General features: G+C 45.5%; 1 protein-coding gene and 1 pseudogene across 2 annotated transcripts in view; one reads left to right on the top strand and one right to left on the bottom strand.

Annotated features, from left to right (window-relative positions):
- The window catches only part of PLEKHM3 (pleckstrin homology domain containing M3), a 191,312-nt gene that overhangs the window by 40,816 nt on the left and 136,559 nt on the right, over positions 1-13,937 (top strand). For both annotated transcript variants that reach the window (XM_047773365.1, XM_047773366.1), the window contains exon 3: positions 8,945-9,880. In XM_047773365.1, the coding sequence (XP_047629321.1) occupies positions 8,945-9,880 (936 nt within the window). The remainder of the gene's footprint in view (positions 1-8,944; positions 9,881-13,937) is intronic.
- Positions 5,542-6,162, bottom strand: LOC125123493 (BCL2/adenovirus E1B 19 kDa protein-interacting protein 3-like; annotated as a pseudogene).

Here is a 13,937-nt window from a genome sequence, read left to right as displayed (position 1 = left end):
CAACAGAGGGATAATAATTTTACAACGTTACAGAGGTAGAGATTCTGAAGAAGTGGGAGGGAATTAGGTATGGAGTGGAGGTGGAAGGGTTAGCTTTAACAAGGAGGCAAGAAGTTCCTTCTTTTTGAGACCAGAAGGCTAAACTAGGAAACATCTGTTGAGTACTTGAGATGTGTCAGGCATCGTTCTGAGAGTTACTCATCTCCTCCTCGTAATATACAATGAGGAAGATGCTATCAGAGCCCCGTTTTAGAGTTGACAAAAGTGAGCCTTGGGCCAAGTAATTTGTCCATGGTCATACTGCCAGTAAGGACAGAATTATGATTTATTATTTTTTTAATGACTACACCCGCGCCATATGGAAGTTCCCGGACCAGGGATTGAATGCAAGCCAGGGCTGCGACTTCTGCCATGAACAGTGCCAGAAGGGGTTTTTGCTCTAGGCCAAGTGGGTGGAGCTGAGTGCAGGTCAAGTCCTTGATCTCAAGTTGGAGGAGTAGACCGAGACCTGAAGCCGAGAGGTTATAACTAACCCCAGAGAAGCATGCGGTCCTGGACGAGGAAGTGGGGCTGGCCACGGATGGATGATTCTCAGGGAGTCTGAATCTGAGGAAGTCTAAACAAATTCCGTGCTCTAGGCTCTCAGTGTAGTGCTGGCAGCACCTGGGTCAGAGCTGTGAGGTGAGGTAGCAGCAAGTGACACTGCAGTCTGGGAGGCTGAGGATGAGATCTGGAAGTCAAGAGACAGTAACAGTTGAGAACAAGTAATTGGCATTGGTCACTCATGAAGAAGAGCCAAGTTGTGGAAGCATCTGTTCTGAAGTGATGTTATGGTTTCTCTTTTATCTTTGATCTGGAAGCCTCCTATTCGAGTCATTTACCAAAACGAAACTATAAGCATCTTGAGGACGTCTGTCATCTTAGCAGCCTCAATTGCACAGACTTGGTACTCAGTAAACGTGTTCAAATTGCTTTGCTCTCTTTGTTTTGAGCCTGTGTAATAGTTGTAAATCCTGTTTTGTGGGCTCTCAGGATAGATAGATAGACAAACAGACTTCCAGATTTTAAAGTCATCTATCCTTATAGTGAACTATAGCCTGAATAACCTGTAGAGAAACTGAAAAGAAAGATGATGAAGAGCAAAGGAAATATGTCCGTGGAATTTTGAGGTGCAGTCCTTTCGGGCTTGTCTAAGACAGAGTGTGATTCTGGAGCAATGTGAGTACTCTGTGCACCCTCTGCTTTGGCTTCTTTTCACATTTATTAATCTTGTTATAAGAACTTAGGAGTTCCGGAGTTCCCGTTGTGGCGCAGTGGTTAAGGAATCCGACTAGGAACCATGAGGTTGCGGGTTCGGTCCCTGGCCTTGCTCAGTGGGTTAAAGATCCGGCGTTGCCGTGAGCTGCAGTGTAGGTCTCAGACGCGGCTCAGATCCTGCGTTGCTGTGGCTCTGTCGTAGGCTGGTGGCTACAGCTCCAATGTGACCCCTAGCCTGGGAACCTCCATATGCCATGGGAACACCCCAAGAAATGGCAAAAAGACAAAAAACTTTCACTTCTCTAAAAGTTTCCTTGGGACAATAAAGGAGTTACACTTAAAAAAAAAGAACATAGGAGTTCCCACTGTGGATCAGTGGTAATGAACCTGACTAGCGTCCTTGAGGATATTGTTCCCATCCCTGGCTCGCTCAGTGAGTTAAGGATCCGGCATGGCCGTGAGCTGTGGTGTAGGTCACAGATGTGGCTCAAATCCCACATTGCTGTGACCGTGGCATGGGCCAGCAGCTGTAGTTCCAACTGGACCACTAGTCTGGGAGCCTCCATATGCCACCAGTGCGGCCCTAAAAAGCAAAAAACAAAAAATTTAAATAGTTCCTTTAAATTTGCCTAGATAATTTTGATTTGGAGTAGTGACCTCATTCACCCCACATGGGCTCCTGAGTTCTTTAAAAATATTAAATTGTTGCTCTTTGTCTCTCATTCTAACTATTGCCTGATCTTTGGAATCCTATTCTTATGTCCTCATTCATGGTGCTGACTCAGGAAGTTGAGACTTTCTTGGTAAACTAAATGTTTACCTAAATGTTTCATTCATTGCATTTATTGTGATCTGAAACTTAGTGGTTTTTTTTAAAAATGAAATTGCATAAAGTCACCAAAACGAAAGCCTGTTTTGTTTAATTACATGTGCTAATATGTGTGAACATGCCTAGTTATTATTTATATTATTATTACATACATATCATGTCTAAAGGGTTCGTATCAAACACTATACAGTCTGGGCAGAAGGATTGTGGGTGCTGGGAGGTAGAGGCAGAAATTTTTTTTTTTTACTTTTTACATTTCTTACTGATTTTCTTGGAATAATTTTATTATATAATTTGATACATATTTGATGCTGTGAAATAGTATCTAAAACAGTCATGGGGGTTCAGAGGAGGGCAGTTGAATTCAGCTAGAGGGGATGAAGAAAGGCTTCAGGAAGAGGTGAGATTTTATACTATCTCTCAGGTATGAGGAAGACGTGGGCAAGCAGAGATGCAGGGAAATCTAGGTGGGGGAACAGTGAGAGGATACGCTTGAAGGTTGGGAGGGGCCAGTCACAGAAGCCATAGCAAGTCTCTTGGCTGGAGTGCAGGGAGTGGAGAAGAGTGGCCGCCTTGTGTGAAAGTCCCTGGGAGGGGTCGGGCTAACATCCTCTGTACCTTAATCAAGCTTCACACCCCTACAAGTAAGACAAACACCTGTAACATTTAAAAAAAAAAAATCTTAACTGGACCTCAAGATCTAAATAGCAGTTGACAAAAAATCTGCAATACGGGAACATTTGAATAATACCGTGAGGATACACTCGGCCACATGCAGAAAATTCTATGGGACAGATGGACTAATTTCTTCAATCAATACATGGCATGGAAAAAAACCTAGAAAGAGGGAATTGTTATAGATTTAAAGATGCTTAAAATATCAACCAAATCAATGTGTGACTCTAAATCGAACATATACAGAAATTTTTTGAGATAATCTAGGAAAATTAGATACAGACTAGGTATTGGATAAGGAATTATTTATGTTTTGGGTGTGAAAAATGGTATCATGTATATACTATAAAATTCTTATCTGTTAGATTAGAGATATATTTTATAGTAGAAATGGTTAAATGTCTGCAGTTTGCTTTCAAATATTCCAAAAACAAATGCAAACAAAAAACAGTAAAAAAAAAAAAAAAACTGTAGAGTTTTAGAGGAATGGGAGAGAGGAAACCAGTATAGCAGAAACTTGATGATCTTTGAAGCTGAGGGATGCGTCCACGGCTGTCCTTTTACTTGTCTCCGTGCCTTTGGCTATTTGAAAGTTTGCATAAGAAAATGTGTTAAGGCCCCTCTTAGGAGTTTAGACTTGATTGTGCAGCCCCAGCAAACCTGTGCAGGGTTTTGGCCTGGTGAGGGGGGCACGAGAAAGGTAATGAGTGACCCAGAAAAGTTTTCCATCAGTGTGTGACATGGGTGGGGTTTAGGAGAGGACTTGACGTGGGAGCCCATTTAAGACCTTGATCAGGATGGTGGCCATGAGAATGGAAACTTTTGAGAACAGGGAGAGGAAACAGGGCAAAAAAGGAACCCTCTGGTGGCTGGGCAGAACAGAGATGAATCAGGTGCATGAGGGCAAAATCCCCTCTTCCCCCATCAGTAGCAATGTGTGTCCTTAAGCCATTGCACTTGGGACTTCGGGCCGAGGAGGAGAGGGAAAGTGATCTTAATTGAGGAGAAACTGCCCAGGACTTCATGACTAGCCCCAGGGGAAAGCAGTGGGGAAACAAAGGGTTCATGGGTTCTTTATGATGCGGTTTCTGTTTTGGTTCCTTGCTCTTTTTCATGAGGAAGTTACTCTCTTGTGGTTTTCGTGTGAAATTTATGGGTACAGTGATTCATTTTGATCACCTTTCTCTCTTTTCATTAGGGAGAGAGTGGCCATAATCTGTGTCAGTGGTTCTACCCGAATCATTTATGATACTAGTCGAGACAGAGATAATATCATTCATTTTTAAGATAAAACACTTTTTTTGTTGTTGTTTGTCGGTATTTTTAGGGCCATACCCACGACATGGAAGTTCCCAGGCCACAGCGATGTGGGACCTACACCACAGCTCACAGCAACGCTGGATCCTTAACCCACCGAGCAAGGCCAGGGATCAGACACACATCCTCATGGATACTAGTCGGGTTCGTTACCTCTGAGCCACAACAGGAATTCCCCCACTTTTGTTTGTTTTAAAATAATTTTTAAAAATTAAAAGTTTTTTTTTTTTTTTTAATATTATAGCTATACCTGCAACATATGGATGTTCCCAGGCTAGGGACTGAATCTGAGCCACAGCTGTGACCTATGCTGCAGCTGTCGCAATGCTGGATCCTTTAACCCACTGTGCCAGTCCAGGGATTGAACCCATGTCTCTGTAGGAACCCCAGCTGCTACAGTCGGATTTTTTTTTACCCCCTTCCCCACAGTGACATATGGAGTTCCTGGCCCTAAGGTCAGATCTGAGCCACAGTTGTGACCTAAACTGCAGTTGAGGCAATGCCAGATCCTTAACCCATTGTGCCGGGCCAGGGACTTAACCTGTGGCCGGTTGCTCCCAAGATGTTGCCAATCCCGTTGAGCCACAGCAGGAGCTCCTGCAGTTGGATTCTTAACCCACTGTACCATGGCAGGAACTCCAGAAATTTTTTTCCCCTACTTTTAAATATTTTATTTTATTTTTGAATCTTAAAATTTTATTGAAGTATAGTTGATTTACAATGTTGTGTTAATGTCTTCTGTACAACAAAGTAGAATAATTTTTTATTGCCTAGGATTATTTTTCATGTGTCTTGTTTTTTTTTATTTTTGTTTTTAAGAGGAAACTTTTTTCTTTTTTTTTTTTCTTGGCCACTTCTGCAGCATGTGGAAGTTCCTGGGCCAGGGATGGAACTTGCGCCACAGCTGCAACCTGGGCTGCTGCAGTGATGACACTGAATCTTTAACCCACTGCCCCACAAAGGAACTCCTGTTTTCTTTTTTCATAACTATAAATTCAAGCTTATAGAAGCTTGCCTTTGTCTTGAGAAATAACAAAACAACAAAGCATTTATATCATTTGTTCATCTGAGAGATGAGAGTTCTCTGGCAAGAGTAAAATTTATACCATGAATGATGCAGGTTTAAGTCTGGTGGTGCTAAAAGGAGACAGCGGCACTGTTGACAAAATTATAATCTGCTGGTGGCATTTTCAGAAAAGAAGCCCTTGCAAATTTCTAAATAACAGTAAATTCTCTTAGGACATTCTGAAGTATTTCATGGGCCAAAAAGAGAATGAGGTTATTAGTAAAATGCCTCAACAGAGTTTGAAGAAAATAGTGGATTCGAGAGTTACTGAAACTTGGATATGTAAAAATAGGGCCGTAATTTGGGTCATACTTAGAATGGTCTCAAGTTCAAATGAACTACTGTGATAAGACACCAGTTCACAAGTCATAAGCTTTCCCAAGGGCTCTTTTTTCCCTCAGTAGGTGCTGGCAGAGGGCATGCTGTCATTTTCCAATGTAGATGCCTGGCCCCAAAGCCCACACTGAGAAAGGCAGAGAGATAGAATGAACACTGCAAGAACTCCCCCTTCTCTTCATGGTTCCACCTTTGCTCATGCTTAAAGAAACAACGTTTAGGGTGCCCGAAGTGGAGCTCCTGAGGTGGAATGTTTCAGGTGTGCTAGGCCAGGCGGACACCCAGTCTACACTTTTCTTCAAAGCATCCTCTTCTTTCCCTCCTCCTACAAGCTCTTCTCTGACTGAGAGCTATGGTCCCTGCTGGTGTGCATTTTCCGCATCAAACATGATCCACCCATCTTCTTGTGGGAAATCGCCATCACAGTAGAAGCTGCCTCTTGAACTTCTCCGTCCAGATTCATGTTGTACATCCAGAAGAATCTTCTCTGTGTCTCCACCGCGGGTAGAGGATGAGGACGGTGCACGTCCTAGCCCCATCTTCCCCATTGCCCTGGCTGCTCTGCATGGGGCGCTCCACCAGGAACGCTGAGGTTGGCTGGTGGGGGCAGAGGCTGCCTGCCTTCCTCACCGTGGTGGTTGTTGGGCAGAGGTGGCAGCTGCTCTAATGAGTGAGAAGACATTGCTGGGCGGCTGGAAGGACTGCGGCCACAGCAGGCCCATCTCTGGTTCTCTGACATGGAGCACTTTTAAAGAATGTGTGTGATGTTCATTCAATGAGTTGAAATGATGCAGTCTGGGGAAGTAAAAGTTGAACTGTAGTAAACTAATGAAAGCTTAGATTTAAGTATATAACATCTGACTTGTCAATGGCAAACATATTAAACTGCAGATTCAGTAGAAAGTAGCAGTCAGAGATTAAAGAGAAATGGTAGCTCTCCAGCCCCCTGCAATCAAAGGTAATTAATACTTCACATATGAAATATTAATAGGTTTGATAGAATCAGGCCCTCAACAAAGGAGGACACACTGAATAGTTTCTTAATCAGTTGAAGTTACACTACAAACCGTAGCCTGTAAGGATGGGCCACTTCTACGATCTACACCTCTCTTTTCTGTCTCAGTGTAACATACCTGTTTAGGGAGGGCTGAAGTGGGGAGAAAATACCAAAGCACAGTGCATTCTTTACCTTATTGTGCAGTGGGAAGGCAGGGGAACTTTGGAGACTCCCTAGCTAGGCTTCCACGCATCCACCCAAACTGGCACCTGCCACCCTAGCCTTACAGTTAGAAAGGAGTGAGGTTTCAGCCAGGTTTGCTGCTGGTTTGGGTCCAGTTAAAGGTAGAGTTTCTAATTCGTGGTTGCTGCGGTAGAAAGCTCTCCAGGAAGAAAAGAAAAGGAGAGGAAATTTCCTAGCTAAAAGCAAGAGAAGTGGTTTTCATTTTACTTGGGGATGCATAGCTGAGCTGTTGGGTCACACGAGGGGGATGGAGGGACGCGTGGTTGGTTATGGGTCTTATTATGGAAAGGGTTGAACTGTCATCAGTGCCTGATGGAAGTGAGAGCGGGAGGCGGCAGCAGCGTCTCTAACAGCACTGCCTCTCCTACTGCATTATCAGAAAAGAAAGATAACATGAGAACAGGCACCCATTATCTCTCTACAAAGGGATTAGTGTGAGTTGCAAGAAATTAGTGGCTTTTGAGTTAGCACAGAAATACTAATGAATATCAGGACCAGAGATGTAAAGCAGGTAAAATGGGCTTTTTTCTGCTGCGTTTCTCTCCTTTTCTCTTTTTTGGTTTACTATTTTAAGATCTAGGGCTGTATTAGTCTTTTTTTTTTTTTTTTTTTGTTCTTCAGCCAAGATCAGAAATCATACCCTTTGGGAATGTGATTTGTCTCCTTTAGGGAATGACTCAATTTGTTTATGACTGTCTCTGATGTGTGTCAGCAAAGAGATTGAGAAACATCTTAGAAATGAAAAGCTCTGGGTGAGAGGAGAGCTCCCTCCTTTTCAGGCCTGATAAAAGCATCAGGACGTCTCCCAAGTGACAATCTCTCCCCCCCCCCCCCGCCTTTTTTTGCTTTTTAGGGCCACACCCGTAGCATATGGAAGTTCCCAGGCCAAGGGTTGAATTGGAGCTGCAGGTGCTGGCCTACACCACAGCCACAGCAACGAGGGATCCAAGCCTTATCTATGACCTACACCACAGCTCACGGCAACACCAGATCCCTGACCCACTGAGCGAGGCCAGAGATCGAACCCACATCCTTATGGATACTAGTCAGATTTGTTTCCACTGCCATGACAGGAACTCCCCCAAGTGATCATCCTCTTTTATTAAAGGATGAAATTTGTGCATAAATGTAGCTAATCATTAAAAATGGCATTACCAGGCAAACTTGTGAAACCAAAGGGGAGGGAAGGGACTCCCACTACCATATGCTGGGCATTGTGCTGGGAGCTTTATTTCTGTTCTAATTCAGCAGGTACTTAGTACCTAGTGTGTACCAGGCATTGCCCTACGTGCTGTGGCCTCAACCCTGTCCTCAGAGGAGCTTACAGTCCAGTAGGGAGGACATACTCTTTAAAAAACTTCAAAATTATTCATTCAGATATTTAAGTAAATTATTCAGTGTAGCCTTATAAGTGCTCATTAGAGAGGAATAACATAGTAAGAATCCCTGGTACAGACCCGGGGAGGGGGGGTAGGAGTGGGGGAGTCAGGATGAACCCCTTTCTGGAGGAGAGGATGGCTGAGAGGAGGGGGCAGTGTGTGATGGGAACAGCATAAAGAGGCTCAGAGGGGAGAGAGAACTGCTGTCCAAGCGGAGACCTAGGAAGTGAACCAGTCGGGTCCTGTCTGAACATTATACCGGTTATAAGACAGAAGGCTCATGGCTTGGCCTTGAAGGCTGGTGGGGTGTCTTGAGAAACCAGAGTTTGTGAGCTGCGTACTGCACACTCCCTCCTTTCCACTGACCCCTCCTGGCTTTACCACCCTGAAGAAAGAGGAGTGTTAGCAGGGACTTAGGTCGGGGGGCCGGAGGAACGTTCTCTCGCGCGTACTTGGTGCTCTGTAGAACATTACCTAGAAAGCGGGAGATCCTGGCAAAGCGCAGTTGTTTTGTGGGGCCACAGGGCATAGTCATTCCAGGGTTTCTTTCTGAACAGGCTTCTGCATGTCAAATTGACAGTGAACCCCTCACCCCAGTACTTAATCTTGCACTCAGAATTCCACCCTAGTTAAGTTTTTCAGACGTGAGATTTTTTTCCCCCCAGTTCCATCCTGCGAATTAGATACTCTTAGAATGTTACTACTTCTGCTATGTTTAATTTGAGCCAGAAGGACGTTGACCCCTGATCTATTGGGTTGCGTATACCTGCCTTTTTGTCTCATTCAGTTCATTCATGTTCATGAATTAATGTGTCGCTGCTGCTTCTTTTTTTTTCTCTTTCTAGAACACAAGCAGGCATTCCCAAACATTCTGAAGAAGGGGTACCTGGAGATTCGGAAAAACCATGACAGTTACTGGCAAAGCTGTTACGCAGAACTCTCGCCCTACAACCTGTACTTCTACAGCCTCGACAGCAGTGGGAATCAGAACCTCTATGCCACGTACCAGCTGTCACACTTCCAGAGCATATCTGTTCTGGGCAACCTTGAGGCCAGGCTGGTGGATACCGTTCTGTATGACAACACTCAGCTGCAGCTAAAGGCCGAGTCGCCGTGGGAGGCGCTGGACTGGGGGCAGAAGCTTTGGGAGGGTGTGCACGCCGCCGTGCCTGCTTACCTAGTGCGGCCGGACGAGCTGGCCAACTCCCCGGGGCTCGGGCATCATGTCGACTGCGCACAGAATCACTGTTTACAGAAGAAGTCCAGCCAGCTGCTCATGCCATCCCCTGTCCTGGATGGCCCCAAACAGTACCAAAACATCCTCAAATCAGGGACGCTCTACAGGTTGACTGTCCAGAACAACTGGAAGGCATTTACGTTCGTTCTGAGCAGGTCCTACCTGATGGCCTTTCAGCCGGGCAAGCTGGATGAGGATCCCCTGCTGAGCTACAACGTGGACGTGTGTCTGGCTGTCCAGTTGGACAACCTGGACGACTGTGACTCTTGTTTTCAGGTCATTTTCCCCCAAGATGTCCTCCGTCTCCGTGCCGAGACCCGGCAGAGGGCTCAGGAGTGGATGGAGGCCCTGAAGACAGCTGCCAATGCGGCAAGGAGTTCGGAACAGAACCCGCAAGTCACGCTGAGGAGCAAACCCAAGGATCAGATGGGGGGGCATGAACTCAGGAAGAACAAACGCCAGTCTGTGACCACCAGCTTCCTCAGCATCCTGACGACTTTGTCTTTGGAACGAGGACTCACTGCTCAGAGCTTCAAATGTGCAGGTATGAAGCAAATTTTCAGCCTAAAGCTCATTAAAGAACAATCCTGGGAGTTGCCATCGTGGTGCAGCAGTTAATGAACCCAACGAAGGTATAGTGTCCATAAGTGTGCAGGTTCGATCCCTGGCCTCACTCAGTGGGTTAAGGATCTGGTGTTGGCATGAGCTGTGGTGTAGGTCTCAGACATGGCTTGGACCCTGCATTGCTGTGGCTGTGGCACAGGCTGGCAGCTATAGCTCCGATTCAACCCCTAGCCTGGGAACCTCCATACGCCACAAGTACGGCCCTAAAAAGACCCCTCCCCCCAAAAAAAGAACAATCCTGAATTCCACACTTGGAATTCACTCTAAAAACCCCCTTAAAAGGCCAATCCCAGGTACCTCTTGTTTTCAAAGCATCTCTCCTTCAAGGAGTTTGTTATATTAAAACACCTGTCCACCTTCATGCCTGGTGAAGTAGGTAGACGCTGCTCTGATCTGCCCCATTGCAGCCAAGTGCCTCACTGGAGCATAACCAGGCTAGAATTTCGGCTTCCTGAGTCTGCTGTGATTCTTTTTCCTCTGCCTTCTTCAGTAAAGGTCACGGGGAATGTGGATGTCACAGATGGTCTCCTAAGAGACATTCAAGCCTAGAGCTAAGAACACTCTTCAGGCAAGTAAAGTGTCCATAGCCAGTAACTCATTGATCATGACCTTGTCAAATCTTGTTAAGGTGGAATCCAGAAAGTCAGCCTCGACAGAAAGTCTGGAGGTGGCTAAGAGCAGGGTGAGGATGATTCCACAGATGACCTCTGAGTCACGATCGGCCTGTGCCTCATCCTGGGGAAGCCAGGGGCTGCTGGACCTGCTGGGAGGCTGAGACACAAAGTGAAGTCCAAGGCCAGTCATCTGTTAGTTCTTAAAAGCCGAGTACTGCATGTCTCCTCCATTCACCATTCCTCCCCCTTCCTCCCAACAGAAAACTGGGGAGAAAACAGCCCTCACTAAATCAAGTCTATGAATCTACTGTAAACGAAATCAAATTATTTCCCTTTCACTAAACTCCATAAAGTTGTCACGAGAAATTTCCCTCGAAGTTAGCTTGAATTAGAAGCCTGATTTGGGAAATTTCAATTCAAGTGTATCTGATTTAAGTATGTTGTTTAAAAGTGAAGAAGAAGGGGTTTCTGTCTTGGCTCAGGGGAGAGGAATCCCTGTCCTCGCTCAGTGGGTTAAGGATCTGGTGTTGCCCTGAGCTGTGGTGTAGGTCGCCGACGTGGATCGGACTTGGTGTTGCTATGGCTGTGGTGTGTAGGCCGGTGGCTACAATCTGTATTTGACCCCTAGCCTGAGAACCTCCATATGCTGTGGGTGTGGCCCTAAAACGACCAAAAAAAAAGCGAACAGGGGCTCACCACCAGTCAAGACTGAAATTTCAATTTTGTGCTTGTTCCTGTATCAAAAGACAAATAGTGGTGGCACGGTGAAACTTTGAACTTAGGTTAGTTATGATGATGGTCTTTTCTATTGAAAAATAACTTACCTAAAGGAGGGATTCAGGGACTCATGTCTGCTTTGTCCAGAGGGCCTTACTAACTGCGGAGCCGACACTTGCAGGGTTGGGTGGAAGAGACCAGAAACCCCAAGACGGTAAAGAAGCTGCACTGGGTGACATGCACATGTCCGCAGGCATGAGTGACCTTGTGTTACGTCAGCCAGCTCCTTCTGGAAAGTGCTTTCAAAATAAGGAGACGCTGGTTTTAGTGCAGTTTTTGGAAATTATGGACATATCAGTGTCTTATTGTACTACTGCATATATTATGTTTCAGAACTCAGCCATTCAACAGTAATTTTTAAGTGCTTACTCTGGACATCCTGGAATTATGGTACACTTCTGTGGCTTTAGAGTGCTGAGAGGGACCACAAATCTGCTGTGTTACTGCAATCGGGGAGAAGAGCTCAGCTTCATTTTCAAGGTAGAGACCGGAGTGTGAGCTGGGGGAACTTTCTGATGATGGAGAGGGAAGAAAAGCATCAGGCGTTACACAAGGATGGTCCCCCTGCGGCCTCCTAATTCACCTTCCTCTCCGAAGTCCACTTCTTGATGGAGGGTGCCCTGCCCACATTCTGAACTGCCTGGGTAGCATTTTTAGCACCCGGAGGAAGGAGAGCTGTAGGTAGAGGGTACCATTCCACAGATCCACCACATCTAGCGGTTGGTGACCTGATAACAGAAAAAAGACTTAGAAGAGTGAATTGAAGAGACCAGGAGAAGGAAGCTGAGAGTAGGAAAAGGATCATGTACTGGGCTGAGATAGAACCTTGGGGCAGCTGCTTTTGGGTCCGTGTTTTGGGATGCTTCCCTTTGCTGTCTGAATCCGGGCTCACTGAATGGCTGGAGAATAAGTTGGGGGTGGGTGGTAACAGGGAACTCAGGAGGCAGGCGTAGATGTGGTCTGAAACTCATTTCCTTGGCTCCGCTCTTACCTTCATGCTTTGGTTTGGAGTTCTAATGGGGGCACGGGTAGGTTTCTTGTTTGGCGTGGGGAGAAGTCAATCCTAATTTGTACAGTGTGGCTGATTCTCAAGTAGAAATTTTTAGTTTCACTTCATTGTCCCCTCTTCCATCTGAAACTGCTACGCTCAGTTGCTTTGTGGTACCCTGGTTTATGGGTGGCTTTCCGTTTTCCTTAATGAACCATACCTGGAGTACTGGTTGCCTACCTCAGGTAGGAAGACGTCATCTCCTGTAGGGGGCAGAGTCTCAAAAGAAAAAGGCCAGAACTTGTTGAGCAAAACCTCTGAATGTTTTTGCAATTTCTTGGGAGGCTGTTCATTTTATCAAAGATTATTATAGCAGATGGAACTTAAAATTGATCTATGTTTCTCACAAACACAGTTGATCTAAACCAGCTGTTTATTCATTTAGTAACTTGGGTCCCCAAACTTTTCAACCTCATAAAAACACACGTTCAGTAAAAAAGCTGGTTGCATAGCATGTTTACCTTCCAAACGGTCAAAAAGTCCAGCAGATTGTTTTCAGTTGAACCTTGGCTTTATCGGGCGTTTGTGGGAAAGCTAATTCGCAATATTTCACCATTTAAGTGCGCCTCTTTAGAGTACGAGTGTTTATGTCCACTTAGTGTCCCCCCACCCCCGCCTTTAAATATTTGTGATGCATAAACTTTAAAAGTGGGAGACTGTACCGAGCCGCTCTTTATCATGATGTCATTCAGCTGCTATTCAGGGGAGCCACAAATGTTGGCTATTAAATCTACAAAATAGTGCAGTTGGCCTCATTTCACTAAATTCTATCTGTAGGTGAAGAATTTTCTGTATCCTTTTTTAAAACTTAAAGAGCCCCTGCAGAGAAAATGGACCCCGACCATCCCCAAATGCCTGAGGTTATGGTTTGGAAAATACATGCTTGTGCGTAAGTGTGTATTTCTTAACATGTGCTTGGACTTTTTATAGTTGTATTTGATTATGTGTGGTTTGCTGCATGGCTTTGTCTCTAGCTCCATGGCCGTCCCGTGCTAGGAAACCCAGCTACAGTGGTTGTCTTGCTGTTCTGGTCTGTTCCTCCCTTGGTCATTCATGGCTCCAGGCCCTTTCTCTTCGCCATTCCTTCTTCCTGAGACCATGCCTTTGAAAGTTAAGTTCTTCCATTCATTTACTGTAGGAGCCCAAAAGTCAAGTGCACCTGGACAAGTCAGTGCTTGGAGAAAGCCAACATGGTCCCTGCCCTCATGGCACTTGCAGTCCCCCAGAGAAGACGTCAATGGAATCATCACCCTCACTGATGCCAAATGGCAGCTGTGAGCCGAGCTGTGGAAGTGAGGTCCTCATGTCAGATTAGAGAGCTGCCAGGGGTGGTGCAAAGTGGAACTCTATGAAATTGCAGGCATTCGGTCATTTTTGACCTACGCAAAAGCGCTGTTTGATAAGGCTGAACTACATGTTCGACCCTGAATTACAGAAGGTTCTTGGGCAGAGAAGCACGTGAGGAAAGTGGTATTTAAGGACAATTAATTTACTGGTGCTTTAGTCAGCCTTGCAGAAACCACCTCTGTAGGCAGAAA

Source organism: Phacochoerus africanus, chromosome 3 (assembly GCF_016906955.1).
Source record: "Phacochoerus africanus isolate WHEZ1 chromosome 3, ROS_Pafr_v1, whole genome shotgun sequence".
Taxonomy (NCBI): Eukaryota; Metazoa; Chordata; class Mammalia; order Artiodactyla; family Suidae; genus Phacochoerus; species Phacochoerus africanus.
Note: the sequence above shows the minus strand (reverse complement) of the source record. Positions and strands in the feature narration are given on the sequence as shown.